Source organism: Psittacula echo (assembly GCF_963264785.1).
Source record: "Psittacula echo genome assembly, chromosome: Z".
NCBI classification, from domain to species: Eukaryota; Metazoa; Chordata; class Aves; order Psittaciformes; family Psittacidae; genus Psittacula; species Psittacula echo.
Genome location: NC_137742.1, coordinates 58123512 through 58139888, shown reverse-complemented (window position 1 = coordinate 58139888; position 16377 = coordinate 58123512). Strand labels below are relative to the sequence as shown.

At 43.7% G+C, this 16377-nt stretch overlaps 1 protein-coding gene across 1 annotated transcript in view; it reads left to right on the top strand.

Moving 5' to 3' along the window:
* Positions 1-9334: 9334 nt before the first annotated feature.
* Positions 9335-16377, top strand: part of SVEP1 (sushi, von Willebrand factor type A, EGF and pentraxin domain containing 1) — a gene marked incomplete at both ends in the record, with an annotated part of 127835 nt that continues 120792 nt past the window's right edge. The window contains one exon of the mRNA XM_080637373.1: positions 9335-9850. Coding sequence (XP_080493499.1) covers positions 9335-9850 — 516 coding nt within the window. The remainder of the gene's footprint in view (positions 9851-16377) is intronic.

The following is a 16377-nucleotide window of genomic DNA, read 5'->3' as shown; positions in this document are numbered from 1 at the left end:
CATCAAAAGAAATATAAGCAACAGCATATGTTGACTGAACTAGGTTCATTTAATTCCCTCTTCCTTTATGGCATGCAGTACTGATCTGCTGACACATACACAAACAAATCTTTTTGACAAGTAGACAAAACACAAGACCATGGAAAAGGTAAATAGCAAGATATAAGGACAGACATTATTACTGTACAGAGTCCAGAAAGCAGGAGAGGGAAGGACAAAGATCATACAGTTCATCATGGTGCTGATGCATCTCTATGTAGCAGGTGGACAGTCTTAGGGCCATTACTTACATGAGCTTGTGTATGTGAAGCCAGAATAAAAATTCTTTCTTCTGTGCATCAGAATACAGGTATAACTCTTAGATGATTTGCTTCAGACTAAAATCTGGGATTCTGAAATGGTGTCAATTGCTGTGCCTCCATGGGTTTCACTGATTTCTAGAGTTTGTCTAAATTTTGTCATATTTCTTAGCCCTTACTCTGACAAAATTTCCATCAGTAATAAACAGGAATTATGCTTGTATATGCTTGGAAGAATTAAGCCCAGAATATTCAGTCTCAGTTTGAGTTCACTGATGTTTATTTCTGTTTTCTGAAATTTTGGTATTATCTAGCTTTTGTTAACCAGACAGGAAAGGGTACTCTTTGGACTGCTACCAATAAGAGGATATAACCTGAACGCCATTTCAACCAGAAACAGCATCACATGAACCAAACTGGTCAAACCGCTAAAAGAAGTACCAAGTTTTCTCCACTTTTTTGGGTTAACTGCTACAAACACATATACCTTTAGTGTGATTTTAAGTGGGTGAGGGAGCCAAAACAAAACACAGCACATCCTCCCTTCTCTTTCCCTTAACTTCTGATAGGATGACGAAGTGGAGAAGGCAGGGTTGTGTGCATTACTTCAAACAAGTGTTTGTAAGCTCCTGAGGTGTTGAGTGTACCTGGGGTAGAAAAGACACAGCAGATGTCTGGAAAAGATGAGGATGGAGGTTGATGCTCTTCCAGCTGTCCCAGTCTTGTGATGGCTGGGATGTCCCAGTGATGTCCCCATTAATGTGTAAAAGAGGAGGTAGGACCTTCCTACTGCTTCAGCTCTCCTTTCAGTTTTTTCCTGATCCCATTTTAACATACTGAGATCAGTGTAAATTACTCCTGCTGGCCCTGAAGTTACTGAAGAACTCATACTTTTTTCTGTAGGAGAAAAGAGAGCATGTTCTCTCTCCAACCTGGTATATTTTCTTTTTCTTGGCACTGTGGTTTTAAGAGCTCTTTGTCCTAGATGTGTACCATAGTGATTCTGAAAGTATTTCTTTTTCTCATGTCTTCAGTCCTGGTCTGGAATAATTTCAAAATAATATTTTGAGTAACATGCATATTGAACTCTCATACAAAGGAGAGTGAGGTTCTATAAATGTAATGTAAGCCACACCAAATTAGACTAAAGATCTGTCTATGTCTGAATCTTCTTTTAACTCACACGTTTTAGGGAACAGTTTAAAGCTAGGCAAATGTAGTTAATACTGTCATAAAATCTAAGATATGCACCTCCAAGTTTTTAGAGGTGGACGAGATGATACCTTTGCACTGTGTTAAAGCATTGAATGGATTTTTATTCCGCAGTGGTTTTGCACATACACTGCATTATTATGTGAATTGGTGTTCAGTTGCTTAGGTACACACTGTACCTCCTTTCAAAAGAGGTTCCTGGCATTTCCATTTAATGCCATGTAAACTTTACATTGGCAACAATAGTGAAGATGCTCTCTGTTCATTGCCTCCACTTTTCCTCATGACTTACTATCTGTCATATTATTTTGCCTATCAATCACATCTGTTTTCAGTTATCTCTTCTCCAGGCTGAAGATACTGTCTTGTCTGAGAGTGGTATTTTCATCACAGTACCCTAACTATATATCTAAAATATTTTATATTCATAGGCAATACTAAAAGTTGTGTGAATTTAATGAAGAAGCTATATCCCTGGAGCCTGGACTCCTTTCTTATCCACAGAGAGAAGTCATACTTTTCCTGCTTGTGAGTTTCAAATGCAGTCGGGAAGAACTGCTCCACCTGCCCCATAACGTCTCTCCTTGACTCCTTACTCTGTTACCTCTGGAAAAAACACAACTAAAGTCCTCATTCAGAAAAGCACTTAACCAAACATACTTTTCAAGACCATTTTTTAGGTTCTTTGAGGCTTTCTTGATATAGCGAAGAGAGTTTAGAAATGTACTGTCATTCTTCCAGAGCACTGTTGTACTTTGCTGGTTTACTGCACAACACTCTGTATTCACAACTAGCAGTCAAAGACTGCAATTGAAACTAGCAGTCAAAGACTGCTAGTGCTTTTGTGTTTCAGGGCTACAATACACAGCAAGTTTTGAAAAAGCAACCTCTAACAGCCCGTTTACCAAACCTGTTTTTTAATTGTGTCAGCCTATTCATGAGCAAAAAAATGTCATAAACACTGCATCCTACAGATTCCACCTCTGTCTTCTGTCCTGCCACATGAGAGCTTTCAGTCTCCAGTTTACCTACATTTAAATCTGCCTTTTATGATCAAAAAAGCCTACCATGGTTTTCTCATGTTCAGTGTCCACTTAGGTCTTCTCAAAAATCAAACAGGGCATACTTTGGGGTGTAGAATATGGCAAAATATACTTCAATTTAGCATGAATGTACTAGGCCAGTGACAGACGGACTTTCTGCTCATGGACAGTGTAAGTTTCATGAACTCTCATGAGCTTAACTTAAAAGTACAACCAACATCTGCTGTTCAGACGGAGACTAGCAGATGTTTTGATTTTGCCTACCTTTTTTTTTATTAATCTTGGAAGCTAGCCGTATGATATTCTTAGTGTGCACTAGGCTTGTCCACAACTGAAGATGAAATTCCTATGACTACATTGTCTGAATAATGTGGAGCAATACGAATCTTGTTTTTCTTTTTTATAGCTTGAACTAATAACCCATAGCTTGGATCACTCAAATGCTTGTTTGCTCTGCTGAAGACTAAAACACTCAGACCTCTGCCTGAAAGAAGAAACTTTCTGGCAGACTGACTCTTCTCCTCCTACATAATAATTTTTTTCCAAAGTCATGTGGACAGACATTTTGCTCTCATTTAAGAGCTGTGTACTCTCTTCAGTCTGTGTCAGAACTCCCAGAGGTGTCAACAGGATTTGCATATATAAATCAAAACAGGCTGCCCTCAATTTGAGTGTGTTTAAACGATTTATGTAGGAAGTCTGAACTTCATGTTTCTAGCACTGAACAATTTATCTTAAAATAATTGAAGTCAGTCAATTGTTGCTATTTGAAAGGATTGTGAAGTATCTTAGTTTTTAACGATAAAAAGGTGATAATTTAAGAGATTAATATCTTTTTTTTTTTTCCTACAGAAAATTCTTTATTTCCTCCATGCATGTTGCTTCATGTTCTACTTAAGCCAAAGGCTGAGGCCTAAAACGGCAAAAAAACCCCAAAAACAACCAACCACTCAGTTTTTATGACTAAGATGTTGATTGCCTAGCTTTGGTACCTCAGTACTGAATGTAAAATACATCCTGATCTCTCTTTCATGCTTCTTTCACTACTGCCACTAAATAAAAATATTCAGCAGTCAGAAACTGCTGAGACTGTGTTACAGCAACACATCCTACTGTAGAGAGCTCTCAAGGACAGATTCTGCTCTGCAGCAAGTTCTGCCTGGTCTTTGTCATGGTTTAGGGGCAGTGAATGAAAAGCATGGCTAGAGCTGTAGGCATATAAGGCACTGCCAGGACTTGGAGGTGAAGGTTCTCAGGGGTGAGGAGAGAACTCACTTCCTGGACTCAGGAGCTGGACCTTTTCTCTCTGCAGTTTCTCCCAAAAGGTACAGGAGGAAAGAAGAAGAAGTAACTTCCTGAAGCCCCTTTTTTCTCTTCCCCCTCTCTCTCTCCCAGAATAGATCTGCTCCCTCCATTTAAACCATGAAGACTTTGTTATCTACCAGGAACTGGCATTTCCCAGCAGTACCTCATCAGTGGCTCTCTGCTGGCAACTTTCAGAGGTCATTTTCTGAGAGCAGAAATATTTCTCCTCCCACTCTACAAATACTATTCCTGCAAGCTTTGCTCCTCATACAGTCTTAACACCCCTGGTTGAAATACGGCCTGATATCTGCAAAGGGAAGTGGAGAGCAGATAGCAATCCTCTACCATACCAACGGCTGAAATGGAAGAAAGAAGTCTGGGTCTGTTTGCTTTATATTGTGTGAGGTTTCCCCAGATAAAGGCTGTGTGCATGAGCACAAAGATAGCCTTAGAACAAGCTTAAGTAACATCAGGTCCCGATTTCTGTTGTTAAGCTGTCATTTTATCTCTCATTTAGATAAAATGTAGAATGCTGCAAGATTCCTGAAGAAGACTTTAACATTTCAGTTGCAGCTGTATTTCCACTGTGGCATGAAGTTGTTAACAGAACATCTTTACTGCAAAAACAAAAGTGACCTGCATTCCTCCAAAAATTGTAGGGTATGTGATACTGCGGCGTTGTCTCTGCAGGCAGAAATACTGTGTGGGTTGTGTACAAGGATGTATTCTGTCCAGCTGTATTTGGGGGAACATGAAGGGAGGGAATATAACGCTTTTCTTCTCCATATTTGGAAAGATGCTTGGCCATGTTTCATTGACTAATTCAACCAAAAAACTATTTGGCTAAAGGACAGCAATCCTCAGACTGCTTGTTTGCAGAAGGGATTTTAACCAGGGGTAAAAATTTCCCTTTTGTTTAGTAAGCAGGGTAGTGTTAAATGACCATATGATCTTGCGGGGAGACAGTAAAGAATTGCTGGAATTCACAAAGTCTGTGGATTTTAATAAGACAATTAAAGAGATAAAGCAATGTGATTGTAAAAGCAGTTGGGTGCTGCTCTTAAGCTTTCCTTTTCAGGACCAGTCAGCCCTCTTCTGTCACAAGGCAAATGCAGTTTATTCACAAGATCTAGTGCTTTTTGTTACCTGCTGTTTTGTAATGGAATAGAGTCACAGTCCAGCACCACCTTCTTGTGCACATTGTCATCAGAAGCCACATGAAACCTGCATTTTCTGCTCAAGTAGTGAAGCCCAAGGGAGGTATTTTGACCTTCAGGGATGCTTAAAGTGGGAAAAACTCCTTCTGCTCTCCACTTTCCCATCTGCTACAGATCAGTATGAACCAAAGCACAAATAATACGCATGAATACAACAGGGAAAAGACCATGAAAAGCAGAGGGCTTAAGCACATCAACATGGAAAGGATTTGTAAAGAGCTGGCAGGCAGGCTTGTAGAAGGCAATTTCATTACAATGGAGATTTCCCCTGGAAATGGTGCTTTTGGAAAGGCTTAGTGAACATATAGTGAACAGAATGCTTGCTGCTTACACACGCACACACGACCTCCACCACCAGCAACATGACTTTTGCAAGCACAACCCCATGGATAAAATATCTTCCTGAGGACTTCACAGGCTAAATTCACACTTTTTAAGTTTTAGTTTATTCCAGAAATTATTCAATATTTTTCCCAAATCACGTTGAGACATGTTGGAATACTTTGGATGCTCTCACTCTTTCCCTGATACCATTAGATTGTGTTAATTACAGATGCTGATGCTAAGTTTCATAGTTTCTTCTAATGCTTTACTTAGTGTCCCTTCTCTGCACAAGTAGGTTGAATGCCAGCAATTTTGAAGAGAGTAACCTGTGTTATGCACAAGGGAGAATACATGAGGAGAGTTACTCACTACTCATAGGTCACCAATTCTTTTTGAAGGCTTTTGTATGCTAATTATGCATGGATTGAAAGGAAATTTTCCCTTTCCACTTCAATGTTCCCTGATTTTGCTGCCCATCAATACCATGCTTGGATCTCTGTCTTGCACGCAGGGTCACAGCTTAGCTGTTCACCTATGTAGTCCTTTTCTACTGTGAACTCCCTGTATGACAAATATATTTACATCTTGAATTGTTGACTTCACTTTGCTGCCCTTATACAAATACAGTTGAACGCATAAGAGCTTCTGCGCAGCATGACTGCAGGGCCTGTGGGACACAGGAAAACACACATTTTCAAAAATTGCACATGTATCAATGAAAAAATTATAATTGCCCCGTTATTTTTTTACATTCTCAATTCTAAATTGCCAAGACTGAAATTAATTGCTGTGTTCTCACAAACATACCTGATTGTGGTTCCCCACACTGGCCCCTTTTTTTGGAGGTAAGGAATGCCATCCAGAGGGACCTTGACACACTTGTGAGGTGGGCTGATGCCAACCTTATGAAGTTTAACCATGCCAAGTGCAAGGTCCGACACCTGGGTTGGAGCAATCCCAGGCACAGCTACAGGTTGGGCAGAGAAGAGACTCAGAGCAGCCCTGCGGAGAAGGACTTGGGGATGTTGGTTAATGAGAAACTTAACATGAGGCAGCTTCAGTGCGAGCTCACAGCCCAGAAAGCCAACCGTATCCTGGGCTGCATCAAAAGGAGCGTGATCAGCAGGTCGAAGGAGGTGATCCTGCCCCTCTACTCGGCTCTCATAAGACCTCACTTGGAGTATTGTGTGCAGTTCTGGTGTCCTCAACATAAAAAGGACATGGAACTGTTGGAACAAGTCCAGAGGAGAGCCACAAGGATGATCAGGGGGGTGGAGCACCTCCCGTATGGAGACAGGCTGAGAAAGTTGGGGCTGTTCAGTCTGGAGAAGAGAAGGCTGCGCGGAGTCCTCATAGCAGCCTTCCAGTATCTGAAAGATGGCTATACGGATGCTGAGGAGGGACCCTTCATTAGGGACTGTAGTGACAGGACAAGGAGTAACGGGTTAAAACTTAAACAGGGGAAGTTCAGATTGGATATAACGAAGAAGTTCTTTACTGAGAGGGTGGTGAGGCACTGGAATGGGTTGCTCAGGGAGGCTGTGAATGCTCCATCCCTGGAGGTGTTCAAGGCCAGGTTGGATGAGGCCTTGGGTGACATGGTTTAGTGTGGGGTGTCACTGCCCATGGCAGGGGGGTTGGAACTTTATGATCTTAAGGTCCTTTCCAACCCTAACTATTCTATGATTCTAATGCAGGAGGTGCCTATGAAAACTGGCTATTGACATGAATTGTTCTTCCTTTGATAAAAATGCTTTCAGTTCACCCTCCTTTCCTTTGCTTCCGAGTCCTAAAATGTGTGGCATTTATAAATCTAAATCTGGTCTAAGGAAAATATGGGGCAACCAAGGAACTGACAGTAGCTTTCAAATAAAATAAACCAACAGAAAAATACTTTCAATTACCTCAACACTAAGGAGTAACACAGCACAATGTACCTGCAATGATCCACCTCACTTAGGAGTGCCTTGCAGAAACCAGACATTTCTCCCACTTCCACCTCTTCTTCTTGTATATAGTTTGCCACTCTTTCATTCTGGTCTGTGCAAAACCTGACATGATCTCTAGCCTAATAGAAGGCAGTCGAAGAGCACTCTGAGGTATGCTACTGGTGTGACTAAGATCACAGTCAACGCAATTGCAGCATCATTTGTTTAATCCTCCAAAGACCAACAGCACAAATCAACTTGCTGAAGATTTTGGTGGCTGTAGCAACTTTCAGTTACCCTTTTCAAGACAGAAAGTCTGCAGATTAGCCCAGGAGGGATGCTGTAGCCTTATTTCACTGTCGTATGAACATAAAACTGTTTAACTGATTCCCCTCATTAGCTGCACATCCTTCAGTACCAAAACTACTCTTCACATATGCCTCTGTGTCTGATTGCTATCTTCTCTTCAAGCACTAAGTGGCAAATGTATACCTAAGAAACAGACTTTTATGAAGCACTAAAACTACTACATATAAGTAAAAACACATTAGAACCGTATATTAAATGCACCATTTCCCTAATTAAATATCTTCTTTCACTTAGTCTCTTGTCATTTGCACTGGAATTTGCATACTGCTGGAAAGTCAAAGGGGTGGTATTGGATCAATTTTCCATCAGATGACACCACAGTGAACGAAGAGTAAATAATTCAATTAAATATAAATGTGGGGTTTGACTTGCAAATGCACCAATGTACCTGTGTATTCCATGGCACTGTGAAATGTCAACAAAAGTAAACTAAAGCAGAGATGAGAACTAGAAAATGAAGAAAGGAAGTAAAAGTGCCAATGAAAGGCAAAACTTGCAATAAACAGGTTTACATTCCCAAATGAGTTTTTCTGAGTTACTCCTGGAAATGGAGTTGATTAGCTTGAGAACTGTATAACACTAAACCAGTGGTAAAATTAACCCAAGCTATTGCTTCATAACAGTCTGGAGAATAAAATCTTTACAGAGGTTGGTTGAAGAGAGAGTGGGTTCTGAATTTGGACAGGACGTCTCTTCAGGAGTATTTCTCCCAGCGTGATCCACAGACAGCAAGAAACCATGGGAACCCTTCCAAACAATGGCTTGCCATCTCACACTTGGCTATCAGGAATACTTCATAACAAGCACAGAAGATTATTGTCACTGTCGGTACATCCATGCATAGATGATTACATGTACATACCCATATAGATGTACGCATGCAGGTGCTGTCCCTGCCTTTCACACACAGCTCCTTGTGCACACTCACCCCATGCACCCAGAGACCTCGCCATCGCTTAGTGAGACCGCACATCAGTGAGGTACTGCTACATCTTCAAAGCTGATAAACTGAGTCCCCTTGAACAAGAGAGGAAGAGCGTGACAGAGCCAGGCGCGGGACCAGCGCACACCACCCAGCCGAAAGCGCATCCTCCCCGCAAAACAAAGCTCTGAATTCACCACGACTAACGCTGCAGCACGTGTCAGCGCAAGCCCTCGCTCCGTCCATGCGAGCCGCAGCTCCAGCTCCGCGGAGGGGGAGCGGAAAAGGCTCTCCTCGCTTTTGAAGGGGTTTTCCTGCTTTTCCCCCTTATCCGGAGCCCGGCACCGCTCCGGCTCAGAGCGTTTCCAGTGACCGCCACACCACTCCCCCCCTCCGCCCCCGGGGGACGGGCTGTGCCCCGCCAGCCGTGCGGGACCCGCTGGGGCGGGACGGAGAGGCGGGGAAGGAGCGGAGGGGGACTTGTTACCGAAAGGCGAGGGGCCGAGGGGGGGCAGCCGGGAGAGGGGCGTGCGAGGGGCAGCGCCTCAGCCTTGGGGGAGGCCCGCGGGGGGATTAAAGGACGTGGGTACCTGCGGAGGCTGGCGGAAGATAGGCCGCCCCTCCGAGGAGAGCGGAGAGGAGGTGGGGCGTCACAGGGCGACTAGCTGCTCTGCTCCCGCTGCTGCCGGCGTGTCCCCGCGCCCGCCGCCCAGCGATGTGGCCCCTTGTGGCTCTGTGCTGCTTGGGGTGGCTGTCGCTGTCGTTGCCGTCCGCGCCGCAGGGCCGCCCGGGCGGCCCTGCAGGCGCCCTCTCCCGCGCCCCTAGCCTCGCCTCTCCCGCCCTGGCGGCGCCGCAGCTGCCCGACACGACGGAGAGCAAAGTGGAGAAGCTGGGCCGCGCCTTCAAGCGCCAGGTGCGGCGGCTGCGGGCGCGCAGCGGGCGGCTGGAGCTGGTGTTCCTGGTGGACGAGTCGTCGAGCGTGGGGCCGGCCAACTTCCTCAGCGAGCTGCGCTTCGTCAAGAAGCTGCTCTCCGACTTCCCCGTGGTGCCCGCGGCCACGCGCGTCGCCATCGTCACCTTCTCCTCGCGCAGCAATGTGGTGCCCCGCGTGGACTACATCTCGCGGCGGCGGCCGCAGCAGCACAAGTGTGCCCTGCTGGGGCGCGAGATCCCCGCCATCGCCTACCGCGGCGGCGGCACCTACACCAAGGGAGCCTTCCAGCAGGCGGCGGTGAGCCCCGCGCCGCGGGCGGGAGGGCGAGCGAGGGGAAGCGTCAGGCTACGGGTGCTGATGGAGCGGTGAGGTGTGTGCTGGGTGAGGTGAGGTGCTGGTGGAGCAGTGAGGTGTGTGCTGGGTGAGGTGTGAGGTGAGGTGCTGGTGGAGCAGTGAGGTGTGTGCTGGGTGAGGTGTGAGGTGAGGTGCTGGTGGAGCAGTGAGGTGTGTGCTGGGTGAGGTGTGAGGTGAGGTGCTGGTGGAGCAGTGAGGTGTGTGCTGGGTGAGGGGTGAGGTGAGGAGCTGGTGGAGCAGTGAGGTGTGTGCTGGGTGAGGTGTGAGGTGAGGAGCTGGTGGAGCAGTGAGGTGTGTGCTGGGTGAGGTGAGGTGCTGGTGGAGCAGTGAGGTGTGTGCTGGGTGAGGGGTGAGGTGAGGAGCTGGTGGAGCGGTGAGGTGTGAGGCGAGGGGTGAGGTGAGGGGCTGCTGGTGTAGTGCAGTGCAGTGAGGTGCAGGGTGCGCGGTGCCCAGCTCTGAGCGGTGAGGGGAGGCACAGCACGGTATGTGGTGCAGTGGTGCGTGGGGTAGGGAGGCATGGTGGCTTGGTGCGCAGTGTGACGTGCAGGTGTGGGATGAGAGCGTGGCTCTGCATGCCGTGCGAGGGTGGTCAGTGTCAAGGGGTGTATGGTGGGATGTGGTGTGGTGTGGGACGTCGAATAGTCTGGTCAGAGCAGCTAGTCACTGTCTTGCCGTGCCATCTTCGCCTGCGGCTCTCATGTTTTCTGCTGCCCTTGCAAACAAATGTGTGAAATTCGCTTTTGAAAGGAGCATGGAGCCAATGTCCCGATTTCAGAAGTGATATGTATGAGTCAGGTCTGGCATCTGAAATGTCTGCCTTGTTTCTTGGCAGCGGGACTTGGGTGCCTGATAGCTGTCAGCAATCAGACACATCTAAATACTGATGCCAGGTGACTATTTTAATTGCTGATGACTGACAAAGGTGCCCTTAAGCTTTGTGCACTATACCAATTAATAGTAGCATGTCCAGGAATGTTTCCAGAAACTGAAACACAATTATCTGTAGTGTTAAGTTGTTATATCGTCCCATGGCACAAATTTGGTCTCGACAGCTCCTGGGCATGTGTTGGCACTTGAGCATGCTGGGAAGGTTTCGCAATAGATGGCTTGTGAACAGCCAGTCTACTCTGGAAGGTTTTTTATGAGGCTGAACCAGGCTGCCCCTTGCCATTTGGCCTTCAGGAGCATTCCCAAAGCAGATTTCTGTTATGTTTAATTTCTGGTAGTGTCCTGTAGCTGAGCATTGGGTGTACGTCTCTTGAAACATCTTATGTGCTCTCACTTGGAGTTGATGAGTGAGACTGCAAGAGGTGTGTCAGTGCTGGGCATATGAAATTGGCAAAGGTTGTTCGCTTCTTCACATTTGGCAAGGAAAAGCAAGGCCATTGTCTCATGTGCTCAGAGCTACCCATGGAAAACCTGCTTTAGCAAAAGACATCCCTGTATTAGATGTTCCACTGTGAAGTCGGGTTTTAATATCGATCCATCCCAGGGGTGCTGTGTGAAAAAGTTAATGATAGGAGTTAAAAATAACCATTACAGACAAAACACAAGAAATACTGTCTGTTTTCTTGATAAGGAGTCTTGACTAATCATATCTTTGAAATGGAATAAAGAAAAATTCCCTTCAGAAACCTACAATTTAAGTTTTATGAGCCCAGTTAAACCTTATGGCTACAACAGCATCACTGCCATTTTACACTGTGGTCTCTTTAAGAATGTGGGAAGAAGAATATTTGCATGGTGGCGGGGAGAATTGAGATGGAATGACAAAGTTAAATTTCAGGCTGTTTGCTGGTGCTTGGTTAAAGACACTGCACTGTGGCTTTGTTCAGTATATCTTCATGTTAGACAAGTTACAGCTCCAGGGAATACTTTTCTTTCTAGACACTAGAAAATGACTGGTTTAAGTTTAAAATACTACTATTGGAATAACAAAATTGTTGTTGTTCCCTCTGGACTTTTACACTGCCGTTGTTTGTTTTCAGCTGTCTTTTGGTACAACTGTATTTATTTCTTCTTGTACTTTCCTGAAATGTCTCTTTTTTCCTTATTACACTTTAATGTGGGGTTTTTTTTCTGCTTCTTAACCAGGATTCTACTTCTTTTCCAAAACCAAAAGTATCTGCAAAGCGTGACAAACTCTACAAAATAGTATCAGTTATGTGTTGTAGTAACAGAAAATGAAGGAAAGTGCATTGTTAGAATAATCCCAACACTTCAGTTGTCATGCAGCACTCTTCATTGTTAGGTCTCAAAGTGATTAATTCAACTCTGTGACAGTTCTATGGAAATTACAGCAGCAGAGAGATAAGTGAATTCTGCAGGGTCATCAGGCCAGTCAGTGGCTGACCTGGGAACATCAGTGAACAGGAGCAAGATTTACTTAGCAGTTACTGTCTCAGAACCTGTGGCAGCAAAGCCGTTCATTTAGCACCATGCTAGAAGCAGAGCTACTCAATTTGACAAGATGGTGCACATCCATGTAATGGCCATCTTTCAAAAAGCAAGGGAGTTCTCCATGGCACTGCAGTCGTGCATCCTCTCCAGAGGTGCTTCTCAGAGAGGTTTATTGCAGAGTTTCTGTGTTTTGCCACAACGTTCCATGCTTACCTTTGCCCCGTGGCCCACACTGTGGCATTCCTATCCAGCAGGTTAAAGACAAATTCTGTGATGTGCACAGAAATATGAAGGATGTACTACGAGAGACGATGGCAACTCATAACACGTTGATGAAGGCTGAACTGATATCAGTGTTCAGGTTTGTGACCCTGTTTGGGATTTCTTGACACACTTGAGCTAGCAAGAGCTTATGTCTTTCTTTTAAGGCACATGAATGCAGTCTAAGAAAGGGGAAAAGAACTAAGCTCACTCATTCAAAACTCTTTGGCTTCATGTTTTTCTCACATAGTGAGTTGGTGGGACAGCACAGACTACATGCAGTTCACGTTAGGCAGATTGCTTACTGCATTACGGAAAGGTGCAGAGCTGTTGTGACAGTGAGAAAGAACTGAAGCAGAACTGAAGAAAGTACAAACAGGTCTGAGCAAGTGTTTCTGCTCTTGGTTGATTAATGAAAGCATCTAAAGCCCAAACTGCTCAGTAGTGTGAAGTGCTGAATTTCTCTGCTGTAGGCATCTGGATCGGAGCTCTTGATCCTGAGAGATAATCACCACGAACAGCACCAACTGGGCCTCATGGGAGGGATGTGCATTTATTGCCAGATCCATCGTGAAATAGAGAAGAGGGATTGTCATACAGTGGTGGAAGTTTAATGATGTGTTCTTGTCTTAGCACCCAAGAGTCACAGTTACATATGTGCCAGCGTTGATGTGCCATCATTATTGATGGACAGTTTAAGCATCCTATAGCTGCACTAATTGTTGTGGCTAGAAAAGATGAAAACAGAAATTATTTGAACTACTTATTGTGACAGCCTCTTGACAGAATAATCATAGCCTTGCTTCTAAGACAGGCTTATTTCTGTCTTCCATTGGAAGTAAAATGGGAAGTGTTTCTTTTAGGAACTAACTTGGAAGTTGTAGGTGTGCACTGCTGTTGATCTGAAGTCAGAGGTGGTGTACAGCCATCCTTAAAGAGACAAATCCATTGTTCTGAATAGCTTGGCAAAGCAGTAGCTGAGTAGACTTGCTCTGTGTTTTGGTAATTATTGTTGCATTTAAAAGCTGGGCGTTTTGCTTTTGTAATTTATCTTCACTGAAGTCAGTGATGTATGTAAGTGTGAGGTCTGTCACGGCACCTACACAATCAGGTGATGCCTTTCATGAACAATCTGGGTTTTGTATCTAATCTGATCTTTAGGTAGCATGAGGAATGGCCAGTCAGCATGTCAAATTCAGTGTTCTGTTGTCATCCAGTTAACAAACATGAAAAAAAAAAAAAGGCCCTCAAAAGAATGTAAGCACATATCAGTTTAGGATAAACGGTTCTAATGCTTATTTAATGCTTGTTTAAGTAAATAATGGTGGCTATGTTTCTTCCTTATGTAAAAAACCAGAAAGTACAAGATGCAGCATTGTTACTCCTAGGATAATTGGCTTTTGATTTCAATGCATTTTCAGATTCAGAATCTCATTTTGAAATTAAAACAAAAAATAGTTGAAGCAACAGAAATTGAAAATCCTTTTCTTAACATATGAGTTGTTAAAATTCTTTTTTTTGAGGAAAGTACTATCTTGTTATTGACAAGATGAGCATTTAAAGTCATGTATGTTGTCTATTTATCCAGAATGTGTGTATGGATTTTTATTCCTATGACCTCTGCAAAATCAGCAGCTAGTAATGAGAGAGCAGCAGATTCTGGCCTGTCTCTGGCATTGTGCTCTAAATATCTGGTGATGGCTTAGGTCAGTTAGAGTTAACTGACTAGTTGACAGCAGTGGGCCTCTCTAAGTTCTGATATGGCCTTGGAGTTTGTATTAGAGATTACAGTGAAAAAAGCTGAAGTCAACCTGGTTTACCTCTGTGGTCACCTTTGAAATTACAGACCTGGTAGTTGGTGATTACAGAGCAAATTGAGAGTGGAGTTCCTGTCAGCCATCGTTAGTGTCAGCTCTAAATCACCGCTTTCAATCAGTGTAGTGTTTGTGAAAAGTACTTGTCCTGCATATTGCAGTCCTGCATAGGATTTGCTCACAAGACTAATACAGTAGGGTCAGAGGTAAGGTACACATCTGCACATTGTTCATTGTCTTTAGGCCTAGCCTGAAATGGGGCTACTTTAAGAAGTTACTAAGTAGTTCATTTTTTATATGGCTTTTTGGCCAGAACAGGCAGAAAATGTTCTGTGTAGCATCATACTTGGGGTAAGCAGGGATAATGTTTTCTTTGGTTAAAAACTTATTCTTTGGAAATTGATCTGTTTGTGCTCCAAAACTTCTGTCCTGCATTTTGGTCTAAGCAGAAGTGTATGATTTGGAGGTCTGGTATTTAGCAGATTACTCATTTATTATCTTCCGTTTAACTTAAGCATAATTTGGTTTTTAAATGCTAGAATGCATGTCTTGCAAGAAGCACTGAAGGATACTGCTACCTACCCTTCTGCCTTATCAGTTCAATAGGACAAACTGAGTTCATGAGTGTGAGGTACAAAAGAGCAACAGGCTGGCTTCAGGCACAGGCTGAAGAGCTTCATTCTGAAAGCGTGTATCCCAGTAGAGACCACTGGTAGGGTTGTCCCCATGTGCAGTGCCTCTATAAGGCAGTTCTGATTTAGGTGTGCTGAAACCCTTTACTCCAGTGTTTCCCCCTCTGTTGAGTATGTAGGAAGCTGCAGATATATAGATACACTGCCTGACATTGGACCCTGAGTTAAAAACCTGCTTCCTCTCCCTTATTCTCCATGTTCTTCCTTCTCCAGTATCCCTAAAAGCAATGAACATGATAGCTCCAATCAAAGAAAGGCAGAATGTGCTCGTGAGTGTTCTGTTCTTCATTGCTTTTTAAAGAATTGTTTTTCATGGCTTGAAAAAGTCACTTGTCAGTACTCTTTAACACTTTGGACTGTGTGCCCTCCCAAACCACGGTTTTTATACCTTGAATATACTCCAACAATATGTTCATACTAGCAGTAGGGATAAGTAGCAGCAGTGCAAAATGTTGTATAAAAAGAATTGTTATCAGATGGAATGGTGTACAATATTTTAATGCAGAGTTTATGGCTTATTAAAACCTGGCTCAAATGCATTCAACTTACCATACTTACACTATTGCACAACTCCTGGCCAAGGAGTTTGCTCATGCAACTTGGTGGCTCTAAGAATGGCAAATCAGCCCACAAAAGAACTTAAAGTTACAGTTCTCTTTTTTGTTCTTCAATTTTTGAGATGCATATTTATTACTTGTTGCACTACTGTGATTTTGATCAACAGAATTCAAAGATGTATGTGGTTTTAGACAGCAGAAGGAAGAACTTTCCAGCACAACACATCATAGTTAGCAGTATTTCCTGACATGAACTTCAGCATTAATATTCTATATGTGTTATATTTTGCGTGTTCTCTGACACATTTTTATGCTTCGTCATCCAGTTCCACTTTTTTACTGGAATTTGAAAGTTAGATTTTACAGGCAAGACAGAATGTTTGTGATGCTCAGAATTTTCTTACTGTCCTAGGTGCAGAAATTAAAAGTACCATTGTCTTTACCAGCAGTTGGCTCTTCAGGTGACCAGGACCGTGTTCAAGTCTTTGAGCTACTTAATTCTCTATGATGTTACCACAGTCCAAAACAAAAATTCCTGTTATTATTATGATGTTCCCTCTGGTTCAGGGTCTTTCTGGTAACCTCAGGCAGGAAGATGAAGAACTTCCTTGAATCAAAGGTTTAACATTCAGAGCTGTGGAGCTCTGATGAGCCCATGCTCATAGTGAAGAATTGAATTGAATTGAATCATTCAATAGTGAAGCAGTGAGTCCAATTGTCTGTCCTGTTTCTCTCCCAAACGCTCC